General features: G+C 28.6%; 1 protein-coding gene across 1 annotated transcript in view; it reads left to right on the top strand.

The window, feature by feature from the left end:
* Positions 1-5,077: 5,077 nt before the first annotated feature.
* The window catches only part of LOC111624109 (putative uncharacterized protein DDB_G0282133), a 34,341-nt gene continuing 16,208 nt past the window's right edge, over positions 5,078-23,210 (top strand). The window contains exons 1-8 of the mRNA XM_023366891.1: positions 5,078-5,093; positions 5,351-5,555; positions 7,212-7,299; positions 7,525-7,655; positions 8,961-9,045; positions 10,653-10,771; positions 11,811-11,960; positions 17,943-21,093. Of these exons, the coding sequence (XP_023222659.1) occupies positions 5,078-5,093; positions 5,351-5,555; positions 7,212-7,299; positions 7,525-7,655; positions 8,961-9,045; positions 10,653-10,771; positions 11,811-11,960; positions 17,943-21,093 (3,945 nt within the window). The remainder of the gene's footprint in view (positions 5,094-5,350; positions 5,556-7,211; positions 7,300-7,524; positions 7,656-8,960; positions 9,046-10,652; positions 10,772-11,810; positions 11,961-17,942; positions 21,094-23,210) is intronic.

The following is a 23,210-nucleotide window of genomic DNA, read 5'->3' as shown; positions in this document are numbered from 1 at the left end:
ATTTAGTTTCTCACTTAAGAAATCAAATAACTTGATTAGTCACTTAATCAAATTATTTTATTTTGTTGGAGATTGTTATAAAAATTCTTACATAATTAAGTTTAAATGGCAATTAGAACATCTATAGGTTTTACTGTATAAATTGAATTCTTGAACTTGTTAAATATTAGTTAATGTTAATAGTAAAAGATGGAATTTATAAATTGTTTAAGTGTTGTTGTGTTTATATAAAGATTTTTATGTAATAAATGTAGCAAGAATGATTAAACTTATTCAAAAGTTAATGGCTTTAAAAACCATTGTAACATTCTTTTTCTTTAAAAAACTCGGCTGATCATTTTAGTGCATTGAAAAACACAGAAGAGACCAAAATGTTTTCATTTTTCATCATGTCCATTCACCAGGAACAGTAGTTGTCCATTGCAAAGATTGTCTCTGCAATGGAAGACTGCTGTTCTGGTGGTTGGACAAGACAAAAAATGAGAACATTATAGAATAATTATTATGGAAATGGATGTATACTATTCTTATTTTTGGTTAATAAAAATCAATGAGAGACCATTCTTGACTTCTAAGTTGTATTGTTGGTTATTGTATGAAAGTTGCTCAAGGATTGGTTTTCTCTATTGTGGAAAAAAAAAAGAAAAAAGTGTAGTTGCCTGAATAGGGATTTGGTCTTCCATCTGAATGCATTGCAATAAAAGATAATTTTAGAAGTTGATTAAGTGGTCTTGTTTTTTTAAAGACAGATATAATAAAAAAAGATGTGATAAAAATTGTTAATGGTCTCTCATTGATTNCTACGGACTCCGGGAAAGTAGTTCGGCTGCCCGATGACGTTTTACGTAATTATAGGAGTTTTTTTTACCTTTTTTTTACGGATACCGTCACAATTTTTTTGCAGTTTTATAGGAATCGTAATTATAGGGGGGTCGACTGTAATTAATTAATTCTGTTTTGATTAATTAAACCTTTGGTTTCTTTGGAATTGGATTAATTATGATTACAAAAAAAATCTTTGAAAATTTCCATTACCATTTACTTTTGAATTTTTTTTCTTTTTTTGAAAGACAGTTTGAATTTTATTTTCAAAGTTTTCTGCATTAAATGGACTATGATTTCAGTTTATCATTACAACAAAATAATAATTTATGTATCAAGAATTTATATGACAAATATTAAATGATCACCAATAGGAAAAGTAGTATTATATTATACGGTTTGTCTACATCTTTTTTTTTAATCTTTCAAAAATATTTTTTAATAATTGAATTTATTTTAAATTTTGCTCTTACTTTTCTGTAATATACAGGGTATCCATAGTCTGTTCACAACTTAAAAAATTTATTGCAAAGGCAATTGACAAGATATCTTAATCAGACTTGTTCTACTGTACTCAATGGTTTTCAAAGTTTTTCTACTTCATTTAATACGCCTCTATATGTGCACCATTAGACACACAAAGCACATCAAGACTGTATTCGACTTCTTGTTATGTTTGTTGTAGCATAGCCTCATTAATTAATTAATGGTTGCTATTGCATCTGTTATCTTTTGCTTTAGTTTAGTAATGTCCTATATCTTTGTTTAATACACTATATCTTTAACATAGTCTATAGAAAGAAATCCAGAGGTGTGATATCTGGTGAATGTGGTGGCCACGGAATTGGTCCATCCCTTCCATTCTAATGGTCTGGAAATGTTTAAAAAAGTCACAAACATGCAGTACCCAATGTGGTGGGGCATCATCCTGTTGGAAAATGATGGTTGGTTGAAGGTCCTGCAGTTGTGGGGCCACATATTCAGTCAAAAAGTCAAGGTAGACATCTGCATTAATTGATATCTCATGGAAGAAAAATGGACCAAAAATTTGATTGCAATGTGATTAAAAACTGAAAACCACTGAGTACAATAGAACAAGTATGATTACGATATTTTATCAGTTGTCTTTCCAATAGATCCTTTAAGTTGTAAAGAGACTTTATGGACACCTTGTATATCAACATATACATTATTTGGTGATCATTTACTTTTGGTGTTAAATTTCATCATTATAATTTATTAAAAATATGGATATCATACTTTATTCTGATATATTTTTATGGAGAAAGTTGGGTAATATTGAACTTACCGTATTAGCCCGAATTTAACGTGACTCCGAAATTTTCATAAAGATATTTAGAAAAAAATAATACTCATAAAAAAATTCAAAGAAACTAAAATTCAATCAGATAAGCATTTATTTAGGTAATTATAGCTAATAACACAGGTTACATTCATGTCAATAAAATTAAGTAATGTAAAACAAAATTAATATTACGTAAGTAACAACAAAAAACGGAAATGTTTATTCAGAATCTGAACTGTTTTCGGAATGAGAACTCATTGATGTCACATCGGTATTATCAGTATTTTCATTCACGCTTTCAGTCTCCCACAAAATGTCATCTTCCGTCCCATTTAATCATTGGAAATGCAGCATTTCTTGAAACCTTTAACTATCGATTCAGGTTCGATCTTATGCCAGGCAGTCGCAGTCCATTCTCCTAAAAGAGAGACTGAGGGTTTTTTATTTTTCCTGAAGGTGTCAATGGATGATTGCCCGATAATAGCCAATTGTTGTATTCTTTTCGAAGATTCTCTTTAAATGGTTTATTAACCACCACATCCAAGACTTGCAACTGAGAAGTCATACCACCCGGTATTATTACAAGATCGGAATTCAATGCCTCAATTTTTTCCTTAACACTTGTCGTAAGGTGGCCTCAAAATGCATCAAGGACTAGCATGGAGCGGAAGTTTCTCAGAGAACCTGGCCGTTTCCCCCATATCACATTCAACCAGTCTAATACCAACTACTCTGTCATCCAACCTTTTTCTTGGACCCGAAAAACAATTCCTGGACACAGCTTTTCTTTGGGCATTGTTTTACGTTTCAACATAACGTAAGGTCGAACCTTTGGTCCGTCAGCAGTAACAGCAAGCATAACAGTAATTCTGGATTTTTCATAACCAGCTGACTTCAATAAGACCATTTTTTTCACCTTTCTTATTTACCGTAAGATCGGAAGGCATGTCAAAATAGACTGGTGTTTGGTCTGCATTTCCCATATTTCCAAGACTGTAGTTGTGCTTTTTGCGTAATGATATAACATGGCGCTGATAAGCCAACAATTTTTCATTAAAGTCGTCAGGAAGTTTTTGCGCGAGAGTTGTCTGCCGTCTTAGTGATAAACCGTTCCTTTTCATCATTCTTCTACACCAGCGTTTATCAAAGTGGGCAATAATGCCCCCTTGTGGGCGCTGGAAGCTTTCAGGGGGGCAGTAGAAGGCTCAAAGAGAATTGGGGGGCGTTAAGGAAATATAGAGGGGCGACGGCAGACAAATTCTATATATAAAAATTCGACGGAATATATATAAAATGTTGACATTTTATATATTTTTTATTTTTTATTGAAGGTCACAACTTGAATATTTCTAACACATTGACTTTTATTTTAGCTCAGCGTTTCTCAAAGTAAGCAATAACGCCCCCTTCTGGCGCGATGAATAGATCTATGATAGAGGCAGGGTATTGAACGGTGACCAAAGGCAAAATTGGGGCTGATAAGAGGAAACATTGCGTTTAATGGTTTCCAGATGATGAGAACAATGTACAGTAAGGGCACAAAGTGTGAGATTCATAGAAAAGTTTTCCTAAGAATATTTCCAATCCTTTTCTCACACAAGAGAAAATGGGTTAGGGGGCATTGGGTATAACTTTATGGAACAAAGGGGGCGATGGATCGAAAAAGTTTGAGAATCACTGTTCTACACCAACCCATACTTGCCTTAAAGTCCTTTCTAGGAATGTTTAAATTAGCAGCCTCTTCTAACGCTTTAAATCTTATGACTTCACGGTATCTTGGGCACCCTTCATTTCGCTTTTCTATTACGAATTTTAACACTCGCTGCTCAACTTCATTAAACCTTCCTTTTTTAGGTTCACTAAAAGATTTTCTTGAAGAATTTGCATTCTTATATTTCCTTAAATCTTTTCTCCATAGGCAGATGTTTACTTCTGAAACTCCGTATTTCCTCGAAGCTCTCAAGTTGTTCGTTCTTTCTGCCTCGTTTGCAACCATAATTTTAAAATTCATATCATAGGTTCACCTGGTATCTTTATATATTTGACTCTTTGATGAGCCTTTTTTCTCAACACTACCTTTATTACTCGCACTCATTTTTTATGGGCAATAAAGAAAAAAGTAAAGTAACCATCGCTAGTCACTAGAGCAAAAAACAAATGAAACAAAACAGTTGTGTGAGACGTTAACAAGCGGAGACATAGCCTTACTATAGTAGCGCTATGCAAACAAAAGCGCAGGCCTACTACCGATAACTAGATCACATGGTTGTTTTGAAGTGGTCGGTCGAGCTAGGAATTGGTCGGACGTTCAGTCGCGTTTCAACCTCTGTAGGAAAATGTCCTTGTTTATATGACATTCCATTACTTAAACTCCGAATTTAGCGCAAGTCGATTTTTTAATGGAAAATAAATGGTCGAAAAATATCGCGTTATATTCGGGCTAATACGGTATATATTGAACATGATTACATTATATCATAATGATGACATGCAATTATTAATACTTCAACCTGTATGATATTTAATTTACTGTATTTGGTTGCAATAATATATGTCTGTGTAAGCATTTTCAAACAAAATCCTGATTATTGCTAAGATGTTAAAAGATTCATTTTGAAATTTAAGTATGAAAATTTTTCTAGATTAAGTACCGTATTTTGACGAGTATAAGTCGCTGTCAAGTATAAGACGCACCCCTATTTTGAGACAAAAAATTTAGAAAGAAACTTTAATGGGATTGTCTAAAGATGCATTTTATTCGTTTTTTTATTCAAGAATATGACAGATGGATGAATCAATACCTTTATTAAACTGAAATAATCGTCATTTCTTAATGTAAACTCAGATGTCACGTGATGACAGTCGACAGAACATGGCGGCGATGACTCGAGTGTTGCTACTCTGATAATCTAGGTACTCTAGCCATTCGGTTGAGGGACCATCTGCTTAATGGACCACTGCACAGGTTGGTCCCTAGAGTGGACCACTACTGTAGATAATTTCACTGTAAAAGTGGTTACCTGTCGAGTATAAGACGCACCATGATTTTGAGCTCCGAAAAGTAGTAAAAAAAGTGCGACTTATACTCGTCAAAATACGGTAAATAATTTAAACAAAAATATTAAATATAGTAATTTAATTGCAGCATTATTAATAAATTTTATCTTAACTTTTTTAAGTGAAAATATTTCTTAATTTTTAAAAAAATATTTATTTTAATAGATGATTCGACGTATAAATACTTTCCAAGAAGTAAATTACAATATCATCAAGAATTAGGAACATGCTGGTTTGGACAAGTTGTTTCGGGAGAAGCACAAAATATTGTTGAGAATGAAATAGTTACAAAAGTAATTGTAAAAATCTTAAAACAAGATGCTACTCCTACTGATTATGTTCATTTTCTACAAGAAATTCGTCCTTTCAGGTAAATAATTAAGTAATTGTACCAATATTTTTTATCACAAATTTATATTTCTAGCAAAATAAGATCTTACAAGTATAAAAAATAAAATATATTATTATTATTATGTTTGCTTCTTGTCCAATTTTATTCTTAATAGCTATTAAGAGTATTGCATGAAAGATATTTTTCTCCATCTAAAGTTTCTGCAGACAATAAATGCTATATACAAAATACTTGATTTATGTAAAACTTGTATCATAAAAAAAATTATTAAGAAAAATGTGATGCCATATATATGCAAGACTAGCGATGAGCCCGGCGTTGCTTGGGCAAAAAATAACAACAGCAAAGATAAGATTATTAGATTATTTTGTACTTCTAACCTTTCTACTATATTATTGTATTTGATTTATATTTATAAAGGTTATCTTATATGAGTTTATCACACCAAGTGTCCAGTCTAACACATTTTAAAAATTCTTTAAATTGTGTACAGTAAAGGAATACAGAATTTTTAAAATATGTTAGATTGGGCACTTGGTGTGATAAACCCTTACATAAGATAACCTTTATAGTTACATAGTTGATCTTACCCATTTTAATTGGGTGCAAGAATTAGGTTCCCCTCTTCTGAGGCTAATTAGAGAATTTTTAGATGGGTCTAAAAATATGTCTGATTTCCAGCAAAAATGCAAAAAACTACATCTAAAATAGTACAGTAGAATCAGTATAATCCTTAACCCTCTTTCTCTCCCCCATGGGGGAATTTCCAAAAATCCCTTCTTAGTGTGCATTCTTATGGCGTACCCTAACTGTGTACCAAATTTCAATTTTCCCCTCTTAACTGTTTCGGCTCTGTGCTTATTATCATCGTTATTATTATTATCAACTCGTCTCAATTATAAGATACATTAAATACATTTGAATCAAATCTCTCACTTTTCTTTCTATCATATTTAGTATTTAGTAAACATTTTTTAACTGAAACATTATAATTTCTTAGTTAGATAATTACACAAAAAGGTATTTTGTATTTTGAGTTAAAAATTTAGTATAGCCTTTAACTGTATTATATTTAATTTTTATCATCATAGAGAAAGGACATACTAAATATTTAACACTAAATAAATTTATTTAATAGAAATATAAACAACTTCCAGTTCAATTTCCAATAAGAAATGATTATTGTCTTTGTAATGTATTTGGGAACATTTTTATTTACACTAGCTATACTTAGTCAAAACTTATAGATATTTAAATCAAATACTGATACCAAAATGTTTTAGTTCCATGAATTATTTTCAGATTATAGTTTTTTTTTTGAATCTTTATTAAAATTATGCAATGGAATGAAAATTGAATACAATTTAAGAAAATGAAAAAAAGTAAAGCGATGCTTATATTATTTCTAAATAAGTATCTGATTTTATGAAAAAGATATTTATTTAATCTTCATATTTAAAAGGGAAAATGTAGAGAAGATTTAATAGCAATACTGTGATCATATTTAATCTTAAACACAATAATTTATATGAATAAACTATTGGTTTTTATATATAGTATAATTCTGCAGATTATATTTTAAATATATTATTATTTTTCTATCTTCTCTTATTAAAAATAATAATAAATATAATTTGTAAAAATTAATATGATATTAATTTTTGTTTTGTATAGAGATTTAAATCATCAAAATATAGTCAAGCTTTTGGGATTTTGTTTAGAAAAAGATCCTTATCTCTTTATTCTGGAACACTCTATAGTGGTAAGTTTGTAGATATTATAAACAAATGTATATAGTAAAGTATGAATATTTGTAATACATTCTATATTGTACTGTATTTTATTAAAATATTTTATATATGATATATTAAAAAACATTGGCATATTATTTTTCTCATTCTGGTTTGTATTTAAAATTATATTTTAAAGATATCAACATTAAAATCATATGTTTATTTTTTGGTTTATATATTTTTTATTTCTCTAGGATCTAAAAACTTATTTAATTAATCATTACAATGAAGCTGATTCTTTATTACAAGATGGATATATTCTTCATCTTGCTTGTAATATAGCTGATGCTCTACAACATATGCACGATCATAACTTTGTTCATATGTAAGTTTTAATTATTTATTAAAAATATTTAAAAATTAATTTAAAAAAAAAACAAATATTTATCATATATGTTTAAAACATCAATTTTGACATTTTATGAAATATTTTTGTTATGAACCTTGATAGATAATATAAACATAAAATGGGCAAATTTTACAGCAATTAAAATTTAATATTACATAAATAGAAAAGTTAATACTTGTCTAATGCTATAAATACAAAAAATATCATATTCAATTAAAATTTTTTCAAAACAATTGACTCTTGAACTGTTTTGTTTGTCAGATGGATAAAATTGAATAATCTCAAAAGCATTTGGAAACATCAAATTAAAGCTTGATTTAAACAAAATATATTATTTAATCTTCATATTGTGTAAATCTTAAACTGTCCTTTATTGTAAACAGTAATTAAATTTAAAAAATTACTGTTTCTTTAGATAACCAAATTCTTTCAGGCCAGTTTCAGATTATTTAAGTTTTCTGAATTGTTAATCAACTAGCATTTTACCAAATTTAACTTTTATTATTTAAACACAAATTAAACTGAAAATGATAATATTTCCAACAGTATTTGAATGATTATATATTTGCATAAATCTTAATACACTTTACATTAACATTTTTGATAATAAAGCTAAATTTGTTTTATGTTTAGAGTTAAATATATTAAGTTGCACACTTACATTTTATATCAGTTTTTATAATAAATTGACGTAAAAGTAAAATGATGTAATTCCAAAATGAATAGGATTTCAGTTAAGATTTTGGATTTGCTGTTAAATACAGTTGAGTTTTAGTCTAAATAGAATTATGAGGCAGGATGGCCAAATAGTCAAGGTGGTAGCCTATTGCTCTGGGAGGGAGACCTGGGATCGAATTTGGATGGATCGAAAAATCCCCAGAAATTTTTCGGGAATGGTTTGGCAGATATGTCGGCCCCCGTTCCTCATCACCTGGCTGCCCCATTGTAGGTCTGGCCAAATCCATAATGGACTTGCTAAAAGATGCCCTCTTAGTGCCCACAAGGTGGGGGAAAAAAAATTATCTAATTATCAAATACAGAGTTAATATATATCTTTCATTCAGAAAAAAATATTATTTTGCATTAAGAACATTATAATTCAAGCTAGGATATTTCACACAAAAAATGTGAAAAACAACAATTAGAAGATATTAAAACTGAAATATTTTCAGTGCATAATGAACTTAGATTAACTAATTAATAAAACTTTCTTTAATTAAATTTAATATTATTAATAATTAGTATTGATTAATATTTCAATAATTTTAAATATATTCACAGGGATTTGGCAGCAAGAAATTGTTATTTTACATCTGATTTTGTAATAAAACTTGGAGATTATGGCACTTCTGTACAAATACATAAGGTAATGTGTTATAAATTTCAGAAAATTAATATAAAAATTATAATTTATTAATAATATCTTGGTTATAACATTGCGTATTTTCAATATTATTGTAATTGTTTTAATATTACCATCACAAGCAATTATTTATTGTGACATTATTACATTGCTGGGCTGAAAGTTTTAATTATATTATTTTAAATTTATTTAATTTAAAATACATGATCTCTCCATTTTAGTAGAACCTTGCCCTTGTACATCATATTTTTGCTGATAATAGTAGTCATGCCGGTCAACTATCTAACTCTGTTCTGACAAAACTTTTTGAATTGAAATATATACTGGTCTATACTGGAAGTTTGTATATAGTTAATCTGGGCTCTTGCCCCTAATATTTCTATATCTGGTCTTGTATTTTATCTAACACCATTCTCAAGATCAAGGAAAAACAGACAGATAGATATGACAGTGGAAATTTGTCTACAATTTTTTCAAATTTCAGCTCAATTAAATAAAAAGTATTGAATTTTAAAGAAAAATTAAATATTATATAATATAAAATGGGGCAAGATTTAATTGTACAAGGGATTAGAGATTAAGAGTAATAAAAACAATTATCAGTATTTATAATGTGATATTTAATAATAATAATATAAATATACTGTAAGTAAATAGCATGTCTGGTGAGAACCTGACAAGTTGCCAGATAAGTTTTATAAAAAGTAAAGCAGAATTCCTCAAAATATAGTCCAAATTGTTTTTAAAGTGGCCTAAAAAACAGTAACTCATCCAAATTTACTAGATTAGGGCCTACGGACATCTCAATCTGATACTTGTAGCCCAATCTTGCAATCCCAAAAAAACCAGTTTTGTTTTACGAGATAAGAGGAAAAAAAAATAGTTCATGTGTAAGGTGACACCCGAAAATGTGTTACTGTACTTCAACACATTTTCAGGTAACACATACTTATGAATTAGCAGTCACTGGTGACCAGATTAGAGCTGTTCTTTGTCTACTGTTCCCTTATAGTATAAAGACACTTTGATCTAAATGAGCAAGTTAATGTACACATATCACACTTCAAACAGAGTTTTCACTTTGAATTTTGAACTAACTGAATTCTTTAACTTGTAAATCCCTGAGTCCCCAGCTAGGACAAGTGGTACAGTTACAAACTAACAGAATTTCAACTATCCAAGTTTGAAATAACAAGGATTTACTGTAGTGTATCTGATAAATTAATATGGTGTCTTCCAAAAAGAATGCTACTGTTATAAATTACTGTAATTATATCAATTATTATCTGAGAAGTATGCATTATACACCAATTGATAAAGTAACTATTTGAGTTTCATCTACCATGTACAGTACATTCAAATGTCTTGTCATCTGCTTTCTAGAGGTAGCAGACTAGATGTTTGTGTGCAGATGGTAGATGATATTTACTCTATTGATTCGTGTACATCATATACATCTTAGGCAGTAATTAACATAATTACAGTAATTTAAAATGGTATCATTTTTTTGGAAGGTCCTGTATATTATACAGTGATTTTTTTTTTTGTAATCAAATTACTGAATAGTATTGATTAATTTATGTTGTTTTATAATAATTTTTTTCTAACAGGATGAATATTACTGCCGTGGAAGCATTGCTTTACCTCTAAGATGGTGCGATCCTGATTCTCTTACATGTACTGCGAGTATCATAGAAACAAAAGAAATTAATAAAACTGCCAATATTTGGTAAGCAATTCAATTTTGATTTGCTTAATCTTTTTATTTTATTTATGAATTATTATAAACATAAAAAATAGTACATAGTTGATGTATGATTTGTTCCCACATTTCCAATATATAAAATTTTCAAACTCTGTATTAATTTTAATTAATTAAATATATTTAACTCTAAGTGTCGGTTAAGGTTAAAAAATTGTAACATAAGTTGAAGGAAGCATTGAAAAACAAAATGAATCAAATAAAATCTAATTAATTCTTACAAAGTACTGTTATTATGTACACAAATAGTGCATAATTATCACCTTTTTTTTGGTTTAAATGCTAAAATATTTGAGAATGCATAATATTTTGACTTATTTAAGTGCAATGACATTTTGTTTACAGTTCTGAAAATTAAGAATTTGAACTTGAAACAGTTTAAAGCTAGCAAATTTTTTAATAAAATAAATAAATATATATGAGATGTACAGTTTCAAAACAGCCAACTCTACTTTTCTGGGTCTGAAACAAGGACTGTGAATGTGGCTGATTTTGAATCTCCAATGTTTATCTCCTATTTTGTTTGTAGCTAGTTTAGAAATTTATAATACTTGTCATTGAAAAGAGAAGAAAAATACATAAGATTAAGTGCTTACCTAATTTTTCTAAAAGGTGGACTTAACCGATTTTGAAATTACATCTCATATGCATATATTGTATTTCTTGTTTAAACATTTTTATCAAGAGAGAATGACAAAATAAAGTGAATGCTTATTACACCTTAACTAGTCATTTATCTTATAAATGACTTATAATAAGCAGAGAAAATGAGAAAATCTCTATTTAAAACTGGTTTTGATACTGAATATTGTTTTGATTGCAGTAATAATTTTCAATATCTCTACAGTTTAGATATATACATTTACTATAATGTACTATATTCTTTTATTCATTTTAAGTAATTGCTTGAATACAAAAGGAATTTAAACAAATTTTTACAATAAAAATCAATTGTTTAGAATTTGTATTTATTTTAATTATTTATTTCAATTATTTATTTCTTTAGGACATTTGGTGTTTTTTTATGGGAATTGTTTGAATTTGGAAAATTGCCATATTTTACATTAACAGATGAAGAGGTTTTGCAAAAAGTTATATTAGAGCATAACTGTTTATTAGAATCACCTAACAGATCATTTGTTCATAAAGAAAGAATGTAAGTATCATTTATTACAGATTATTTTTATTACCGGAAATCTTTATATATGTAAACTAGTGAATTTTTATTATTGTCAGTCTTGGGTTCAGCTTCAGTTTAGAGGTTTGTTAGAGATGACCTTACAGCTCTTACTACTATAAAATTTGTTCCTTCTTTATCTAACAGCTTTCTTTACATACAAGATTCACTCTTTAACTTTGTGAATACCTCCACTTATTACTCAACAACAGTCATTAAAAACTATTTTTATAATTTAATTAATATAAATTAACAATTTAGGCTAATTAAGTCAGAACTGTTGCTTTTAAAAGAATTCTATTTGAATGGTTTCTTTTCAGCATTACACCTTTTCTTAATTAGAGATTTTTGAATTCCTGCTTTGATTTTGATTTGTGATCAATCAAAAGTATGCTCTTTAAATTTAAACATTTTTATGTAAAATTTATTAGAATCAAGATATATCTAATAAATAAATGAGAAATTTTGTTTGTTTGTTTCTGATATTATTCTATCTATACAAGATTTTTGTAGAAATGTTTGTGTTCAGATTGGTGGTGTTGTCAGATTTCATCTTTTCTCTCAATGTTTTTGGAAAATATATGTTTCTTTCTTATTTACTTATTTTTCTATAAACCAGTGGTTTCCAAAGTGGGTGCTACTGTCCCCTAGAGGGTGATAAGTAAATCTAGGGGGACAAAAAGAAGCAGGGATGTGGCAGGGCACTGGACACATGGTCCTGACCAAATAATAGGTGAGGCTTCAAGTCACTGATGGCATTTTTTTTCCTCCAATAAAACGGGTAAGAAGAAACGTTGCATTTAACATTTTCATATATTGAGAACAATTTACGGTAAAGACACAAAGTATGCAGTTCATAAAAAAATTTTTCTAAGAATATTTCTAAGCTTTTCTCACACAAGAGAAAATGTATTGGGTGTGTTAGATATAAGTTTATGGAACAAAGGGGACAGTGGCTCAAAAAAGTGTGGGGATCACTTCCATAAACTCTTCTTATCATATTTTATAGAAGAATTGACAAAAGCCCATAAATTTCTTTTAAATGATCATAAAAGTTCATTTTAGCAAATATATCATTTTAGTTTCTGACATAAAATCTAATGATGCATAAATATTTTGAAACTGTTTACTTAAGAAATAATACTAATAAGATTTTTTTATCTTCTTTTGATATTTCTTTGAAATATAATGATTTGTTGAAATATATCATTTTAAAGTATTTTGTTGCCAATTGCTTTACTAAGAATTACTTTCTTTGTTGTTTGTGAGAAATTTTTTAATCTTTGTGAATATTTCTGTAAAATACAATGAAATGAATCTATACAAAAATATATAAATAAAATTAAATTTATTTTATTAAGAAAGGATTGAAAGAAACATGACAAAATTTATAACACTGCAACAGAAGTAATTATTTGATGTGTATGTCAATAGTTGCTGACTACCACATATAACAACATTTAATGCAGTTGTGTAGTTTTTGAACCTGTTTGATGATTTCTTAAATTAACCAGCATATCAGGGTTCATAATATAATATAACCAGTTTTGTATAATATAAAAAAAAATTGTCAAGAATGATGACATAAATGTATAATTGTGATATTCTTTAATAATTAACACAGTTAGCTTACTGTATTTGCAAAGATAAAATTAGGAATTACATATTTTTCCTGGAAATTTATTATTTTCATTCATATGTATTTTGTATTTAAATTTTAATTGTTTATCAGATACAACATTCTCAAATATTTACCATAGATTATATATATACATTAGCTTTTAAGAGTATATGGCCAAACAAATTGGTATAATGTTTTTATAAAATATATATGTGTGTACAGTAGAGCATCGATTATCCGACATGTCAAATTTTAAATGTCCACTAGTGATGTGGCACTACAATATTTGGCTATGTCTTGGCTACTTTAATATTATTTTTGTTAAATTTTTGCATGTTTTAGCTGGCAACATGGCTCGACCATTGAAGGGAGTCCAGTATTTAAATGAGATTTAATTTTCTAATTATGAGTTGTTTGTTTTGTGAGCAATAAAATAATTTAAAAATAATTTTTAACGATACAATAGCAACGATTATTATTTTAAAAAAAAATTGTTAGGCTTAACATCGATGAAAATTCAACGCAAAGTTGGTTAATAGCGATATACTAATATACCATACTAATAATGTATTTTTTTCATTATTTTCGGTTATCCGATTTTTTCAGTTATCCGACCAACCTGAGTCCCCAATTTAGTCGGATAATCGACTCTCTACTGTATATGTAAATCTGTTGGCCATTACCTTATTAACATTAGGTAACTTGTTCACAATAGATATCAGTATTCTGAAACTTTTAATTGAAGTAATTGAAGAGTAATTTTAAAATTATTGATATTATTATTATGAAAGAAAAATTAATGAGTAGTAGCAGTAAATTAACACTGTTTTATTTTTATATTTAAGTTACAAATCTAACAGTTTTAAACCAAAGAGAAGTTTTTATGAACATTTTTGGTTGTTCATCTCTATAATGAAATAAGAAGTTTCTAGAAAATACTATATTGGAAAATGCTAAACTAGAGCAAGAGTGAATATCGTAAACTATGTATGAACTGGCAACACCCTGCATAAGACAATTCAAGGCAGAAAGAAACATTGTTCAGTTGCGCACCAAGTTATCAATGAGTGATGAAGTGTATATACATAGTCTTAGATCAGAATAAAGTTTAATTATAAATTAAAGGATTGCCTCAGCATTGTTCTAACAGTTTTAAACCAAAGAGAAATTTTTATGAACATTATTGGTTGTTTATCTCTATAATGAAATAAGAAATTTCTCTGTACAAATTTGTTTTGTTGTAAAAAATATCAATAGTACTTGTCAGTACTGGTGTTCAAAATTATTGCAAAAACACAAAACTTGTGTAAAATCAATGCCACAAAACATAAGTGGCTGAAACTTACATCATGTGTAAATCAGTAAAGTCACTGATTTACACATCCTATCACATCAGTGTCATGCAAATGAAACATAATTGCAGTTAACCTGTGAAAAAATTAATGATTCACTGTATTTATTGTGAAATTGTTTCTGACAAAACAGTTGTCTGTCTGGACCAGGGGTCGGCAACCTTTTGAGTCGGAAGAGCCAAAAATTACAATTTATAAAATTTCAAAGTTTTTAAAGAGCCACAAAATGTTTTCTTGCCAACAATAAATACTCGCATAAATAAAGTTTTTTGATAAAAAAAAACTAATCTATTTATTCATAAGAAAAATTGTCTTGCGTCGAAAGTGAATTAAACCTCATAGAAACATCCGATGACGGTGTCATTCGAGAGCTTCTGACGGACTGACGACAGTGATGACGCGAGTCATGGGGGAGGGGTGCGGTGAAAAGCGAGTACAAGTGGCTGAGAAATAGAATCGGTGCCTAATCCTTGTTAATCGATTCAGAACGATTTTTAAATGTTTTTTTTTTTTGATAAAATAAATAATATTTGCGTATGGAACTAAAAAATTGTCTTGCGTCGAAAGAGAATTAAACCTCATAGAAACATCCGATGACGGTGTCATTCGAGAGCTTCTGACGGACTGACGACAGTGACGACGCCAGTCACGGGGGAAAGGTGCGATGAAAAGCGAGTACAAGTGGCTGAGAGATAGAATCGGTGCCTAATCCTCGTTAATCGATTCAGAACGATTTTTAAATGTTTTTTTTTTTTGATAAAATAAATAATATTTGCGTATGGAACTAAAGAGCCGCAGCTTCACATCCAAAAAGCCGCATGTGGCTCGCGAGCTGCAGATTGCCGACCCCTGGTCTGGACTGTTAACAATGAGGAAGTGTTTCTGATACATTAGTAGCTTATCAGGCATGCCTCAGAAAAAGCAGTTGGACGATTTGCTGTGATGGAGGACCATTCATTTTTGCGGTTTTGTTGTGTACATTTGTGTATTTGTTACTTTGTTACTTTAATTTTGGAGATGAGTCTATTACACAAAATTATATTTTTAACAACAGTTCTTTGTTAACATTATCAGTTTAATAACAGTATATTGTTCTTTACTATTATGTAATGAATTGTACATATATGAATTTAAATTTGGCACCATATTCAAATATCTAAAAACAAACTGCTAAGTTTAGAATAGTTATACTTTGGAATCACTTTGTATTGCCATGTTATGAATTATTTCTGTAGGAAGGAACATCAATCTATACCAATGCTTGCTTTGCCTTGTCAAACCATCTTTATTTCATTAATTACTATAGGTATGTTTTGGGAACCTTCATACCCTCTTCAGTAGGGTTCTCATTTCCCGGTCTTTTGTTTGTCTCGGGATTTTGGGAAAACAGTGAATTGTTTCCCGGGATTTCCTGGAATCCCGGGATAGAATTAATTATTTTTAATATATACAGAATATCTTGAAATCAAATGATACAATTATTTTTAATTTTTTTAAAGTAATTTAATACATTCTGCAACCTCCAAAATCATATTAATAATCCTGTGTGTGAGATATATATATTAAAAATTACCTTTGAATTATGTAGAAATTTTCACAAATAGAAAAATTTATTAAAGTTTGCTGGAAACTGCATACAACAATAACAAAAAAAAAAAAAAAAAAAAAAAAAGCTTTGAATTGAGTTGAAAATTTAAAAAAATGAACTTAGATCAAACTTCTAACTTAAAAGGTAGTTTTTGTTTTTTAAATAAAAGAAAACACAAAATAATATTGTAAGTTTTATAATAAGATTTTAAAAAGCAAAGATGGTCAATACTCCAATCACTCATTCTGATTCTTATTTTAGTAATGAAAAATACTGCTACTGAGAATGCTCTTTCTGATTCAATTAATTGGAATCATGCTTAATGCATTTAAGAGAAGACAGATGTTATGCGGTTTTTCACCTGTAGCCTGTAAGATTTCTAGTTCGTTTTCGAGATGTAGTACTTCTTTTGCTCTCTAGTATTCTTGATTTGTCTACCTCTGCTGCTTTAATAGCAGCATCAAGCTTATAGCCCAATAATTTGGCATTTCATTTGGCTTTAATAATCAGGTTTATGAAGAAAAACTTCATACTTGCATACTTCATACTTGTTTGTATCCGTGACCAAATTTGCACAACCAGACATAATGCAGTTATTGAAGCTACTGGGCATGATTAAAAATTAAGACAGTATTGGTGAAATTATTCAAGATATTACAGGTTCTGATAAGTAATTTTCAGAGTCCTACCACATATAGGCTACATATTGATTACTAACAATCTGTGACATGCCATAACGAGCAAAAATTTAAAAAAAACTAATAAGTAGATTTAAAATTAATAAATACAAATTGTATTCTGATAGTTTATGAGTTAATTATACTTTCTATTTGCAAAATTTTCTCATCCTTAACACAAAATAAGAAAAAAGTGAACTTTTAGGAAATTTGCAGGATTTTCTGGGATGAGAAGGATTTTCCTGGGTTAAAAAAAACAACCGGGATCTCGTTTGAGAAACCCTACTCTTCAGTATGGCTCATTTTTCCTGTGTTTTTTCTTTTTTTGATAAAGAAGAGAAAATTTTCAAAATATATCTATGGTAATTGATGAATTAAAGATGATTTGACAAGGCAAGCATTGGTAGGGATTTGATGTTTCTTCCTATAAAAATAATTTATAAGATAAGATAATCAAAGTATTTGTTCTTTTGGAAAAGAAATGTTTTGAACTAATTTATTTCTAAAAATTTTTGATTTATATCCAGGTTCTTTTTAGAGAGCCAATACGGACTAAATTAGTTCAAAAACATATATATTTAAAATCATACTGCTAAGTTTGATATTAGATATTTATTATTACATATTTGTTGTTAATTTTATATATATTTGCATTTATGATATAAATGAGAATTTTTTTTTTATACTTTAAGTAATACAAATGTATTTTTGTTTTTAATACAGCTATCAGATTATGCAAATGTGTTGGAGACAAGTATCAGCAAGACCTACAATTCATGAAATTTGTGTTCTTCTTAACTATTTATACGACAATAAAAATAAAATACCAAATTCGGCTGTGTTTGAAGATAGATGGACTGCTCTTCAGCCCCAGATTACAGAACATAATCTTATCGTTCCGTCAACTAATCAAGTTATCTTGAAATTTGAAAATGATTTTGTTCCAAGTTTACAGAATGAAATAGATTGTAATTCCGACAGAGATTCTTTAACATACAATTCTATTATAAGTGATGGTGAAAAAGAAATAACTAAAGTTCCTTCGAAACACCAAAATTTACAAAGTAGTATTGATATATTTTATGAAACTGATGCAACAGAAAATGTTTCTAATGACAATTCTGATGTTAATTTTAACAAATGTTTGTATAGTGAACAGAATACAACCGATCTGCCTGAATTGAAAGTCGTAAATGTTCCGTTTGTTTCAGATTATTCCGAGAATTTACAAAAAGGACAACAATTTGAAATGACCGAATGTAAAGTAACACACAATACATTTCAGGCATCCCCATTCGACGAAGTAAAAGTTGAAAAATGCAATCTGGACGATCGAGAATTTTGTAACAGCAAATCTATACAAAAAGTAAATCATAATCATAATTTAGTTAATAGCGAATCACCCAAGAAATCTGAAAACAAGGATTCTTGTTTCATTACCATTGAAAAAAATGATATTTTTACAGTAGAAATAGATAAAAATTTAAGAAATGACGACACTTACAATAAAAATGAAACTCAGTTATCTACTTTTGATGATTTAAAAGTGAAATTTGATAATGTTTCATTAAAATCCAATTTGAATAAAATAGAAAATGATGTTTGTGATTATTTAGAAAATACTGTGATAGAAGATTTTGATTGTGATGTACAGGAAGAAACAAATCAAAAATCTAATTGTGAAAACATGGATACTGTTGATATCTGTGATAAAAAGCAAGATATTAAAGTAAATTTTGATAACGAACAAGATAATTGCAAAGATAAATTACAGCATGATGTTACACTTGAAGAGAAAGATAATTTAATTTGCAAAAAAGTTATCAATGAGAAAGAAGTTGATAATAATTCAGTTATATCAAATGATGAGACAGCTAGAAAATTAGTGGAAGAGTCATTAATATTTAAAAATGATGAAACGAGTCCTTCAAACAAAGGAGCAGCTTTAATAATTGAAAATAAAATAGTGGAAGATATTGACGAAGCTACAGACAATGAAATTTTGAATAATTGTACTTGTATTAATGTTTTAAAAGAATTATCAAATAATTCTGATTGTATTTTATACGAAAATTCACCATTTGACATTAGTGCCGATATTAATGATTATAATTTAAATGATTCCGAAAATTTTAATACTGAAAATATATTTAATGAAGAAGAAGAAAATGAACCTTGTTTAGATTCTAGAGAAATAGATTTTGATATATCAACCAAGCAAAAAATATTCAAAAATGAACTCTGTGAAGACGAAGCTGATCAGAAACATGAGGATGTTAAACAGTTGAATAATAGTAGAGAAAATTCAAGCAATAATTCTCCTGAAATTTGTAATGCGAATGATATAGATGAAAGTGTTATATTAAAGAATAATATTGAGTTATGTTCTAATTTGTTTATAAATACTAGCTCGTCTGTAGATCTTAAGCCATTCTCGACAGAAACGGCTAAATTAAAAATGGAAACAATACCCGAGAGAGTAGAAAGCTGTAAAGAAGAAAGCTCGTGTGATATGTCGTCATCATCTGAACAATTTATTGGTTCTATGGACAGTATTGAACAAGAAAATTTAGGTAAATGCGAAAGCTTTAAACAAAATGTGTTTGAACCCATTGTGGTCGTAAAACATTGTAGTGTAAGTTCTGAAGGTGACGAGTATAATTTAGATGATATATCTGAAGCATTAAATGAAATTAATGATGTTAATAATATTGAGATCTTCAATTCGGCAATGCAACCCGAATTTTCAGATTTAAGAGATTGTAATAAGGATATAATAATAGAGAATTCAAATAGGCCGGGACCTTCTCAACCCTTGTCAGATCACATGTTTGCTACCTGCACAAATTACTGGAATGATAAAGTGCAATTAATAAATAATTCAGATATGAAATTACATGAAGAAAATTGTAAATCACATTGTCATAAAGACGTCGTTACTCTCGAAGATTTAGATACAGTCGATAAAAAGAATGTTATTTCGTGTTATGATACTTTCCAGGATCCATTTGAAACTGATGAAGTTTTGAGAGTTGATACCGAAACAAACGTTGCAGTTTTACTTGATTCATCTCAATCTGTTATCGGATTTGTCCCATCTAAAATTGCAGATATGTCAAGTAAACAGTGTATGATCGATATTCAAGATAATGAAATTTCATCACCTTCCGAAACACCGAATTTGCCTAAACTTGCAAATAGTTTTTGCTATAACGGTTACAAGACTTCGGATATTTCAACCTCCAGTAGTTGTTCTGCTAGTTCGGATCTTTCAGTTGATTTAGATAGGCAGTCTGAAACCTCTAGCGAAAGTGACATGGTGCCGGAGGCAAATTCTATGAACAACTCTCATTCCTATGCAGAAAGTATAGACGATGTACATTTTTCTCAAATAAGTTCTGAAAATACCTCAGATTTGCTAACAGTTAATGATGTTAACTTATCATTCGAAGCATTAGAAAATTTACTAACAAAAGCAAATAATGCAAAAGAAGAATATAATAATAATAATAACAATTTAGAAGATAGTACAGCAGATTTTCAAACCAGTGTTAAACAGACTAATTTAGAAATAAAAGATGCCCAAGAACTTAATAATGCAGAAAACGAAAAAATAAGTCCTAGCAGGGATATATATACTCCAGATTTTGATAGTGATACCGATGATACTAGTAGTACAGGTACTTCTTGTACATCCACTTCGGGATCATTCGAGTGTCTTTACAAATCTGAAAGAATGGCTGCTAAAACATCCCCTGAAATAGTAAATGATGATAGAGAAGATGGTAGTGAAACGCCTATTCAAATATTTTCAGGTACTTGGGATCGTAAAGCTACGCCTACAAAAAGTTCAATGAAATCACCAGAGAGAAAGGTATTTTATGAATGTTATTTATAATTTTTTTACTGTCTGTATTAGAAAATTATTAATATAGGGTCTTCCAAAAAGAATGCTACCCTTTTATATTATTATAATTATGTTAATTATTTTCTGAGAACATTGTAACATACATTAAAACATTGAAAAACTGTCCAAGTTTTACATTTATCCATTATAATTACTTAGTGTAAGCACTTCGTCACACAGCACACATACAATTGATACTCAAATTTCTCCTAAGCTCACTACAGTATGTCCATCGTCACTCATATCCCATGGCAGCCATAATTCTATAGCTCTGTGACATCACTCATAACTCGCCCCCCATTTATTCACTTTATCCAAAGCTACCCTCTTATCCTTCCTTTTGACCCTAACACTCCACTTTTGACTTTTATTGTTCGAAGATGACCCATTAACTGTATTGAAAACATTAGCATTCTTCTAAAATTCCACTGTTAAAGGTACAATAATTCATCCAGTAAGTAATCACAGTCACTAGTTTATCATCGTTATCTGAATTAAAAAAGTTATAAATAATGTTTATGTAGATACTATATCATCATTATTTATTTATTTATTAAATGAAGACAAAATTTAGTTGAAAGAAAAGTTTTGATTAAAAATAGTACCTTCTGTGGAAAAATAATGAAGTGAAGCAAGCTTTACAATTGCATTTTACATGCTGTTTTTCATGAAATTAATAATAGGAATAAACTTATACTGTTGCACCTTTACAGCCTTGTATTTTTTTATTTTACATAACAAAATATTCAAAGTACTTAAAATAGAAATTTACTGGTATTAGGAAAAAGCCAATCGAGGCTGTTATCTTACCGCCTCCTACAGTCTTCTGATCCTGATTAACAGCTTTATATAAATTCACTGAGTTGAATAATGAAATAACATAAATTAAATATTTAGTTTAATAAGTTATGTTCTTTATTTAATAAGTATTTTAATATTTTAATCTCTTTTGATCCTTTAAAAATACAAAATTTTATATCATAATATATATAAATAAAAGAACATAACTTATATTATTATTATTATTATTATTATTATTCCAATACTTAACTTTTAAAAGAGCATCAACTAAATTAAAGCACATTGGACTTTAACATTTAGAAACAGTAATTGTAAACTAGAACTTATTTTTGTTTATTATTTCAGCTCCAAAGTATACTATTTGATTTATAAAAATGCAATAAACAAATAGAAAAGTTTTTAAGTAGCCTGAATACTTAAATTAAAATAAAAATATAAAATATTGCATAGGACAGTGTATATAACAAAAGCAATGAGGAAAAAGATACAAAGGTAAAGATAGAAATTAACAAACAAGTAATGCAAATTGAATTTGATGCTGGAAAAATATCATTGGTGTAAATTTTTTGATATAGAAAATTTATATATAGTTTTACTTTGTATAAAGCCTCCACATCTATCATTTCTCTGTATCACTTCCATAGTTTTTTGGTTTTACTACAAACATGNACATTCCTAAATATACACATTTAGTATTTTATAACAATAAAATACGTATTTTTCAATATTTTATAGTGATTTAAAGCAGTGATTTTCAGTCCATATTCTGCAAATTTGTCCTGAGCATTCCACAAAAAAAGAAGTTTTTGAAAATATTTGAAATAAATATTTCAATATTTATCACAAATTTATTCCAATGTACTATAACATATTACTTTATTTATAGACAATTCCATGTTTACTATTTTATTCAGTGCATTAAAGTTTATTGCTTCATTGTTTTGTGAGAATAGTAAGCACAGAATTGCTTATCGATTTTTGGATGTATTGATGCTAATGCTTGCATAATAATAAAAAGTATATGAATGGCATGAAAAAATATTTTTACATTTGAAAATCAAGACAATACGAACAATGTTCAAGCCCTTTAAATACTCTTTCAGTTCATTCAGGGACTTGAACATTGTTTGTATTGTCTTGATTTTCAAACGTTTAAAATCAGCTTATGTATGATTATGTATATGAATGGTGTTCCACAGTCAAAGAAGGTTGAGAATTGCTGATTTAAATTATTGTTTTCGAGAATTCAGTCTGACATTCTGTAAGTTGAATTAACCTGACTT

The sequence above is a fragment of the Centruroides sculpturatus genome, unplaced genomic scaffold (genome assembly GCF_000671375.1).
Source record: "Centruroides sculpturatus isolate CEXI.00-Female unplaced genomic scaffold, Cexi_2.0 scaffold27, whole genome shotgun sequence".
NCBI classification, from domain to species: Eukaryota; Metazoa; Arthropoda; class Arachnida; order Scorpiones; family Buthidae; genus Centruroides; species Centruroides sculpturatus.
Note: the sequence above shows the minus strand (reverse complement) of the source record. Positions and strands in the feature narration are given on the sequence as shown.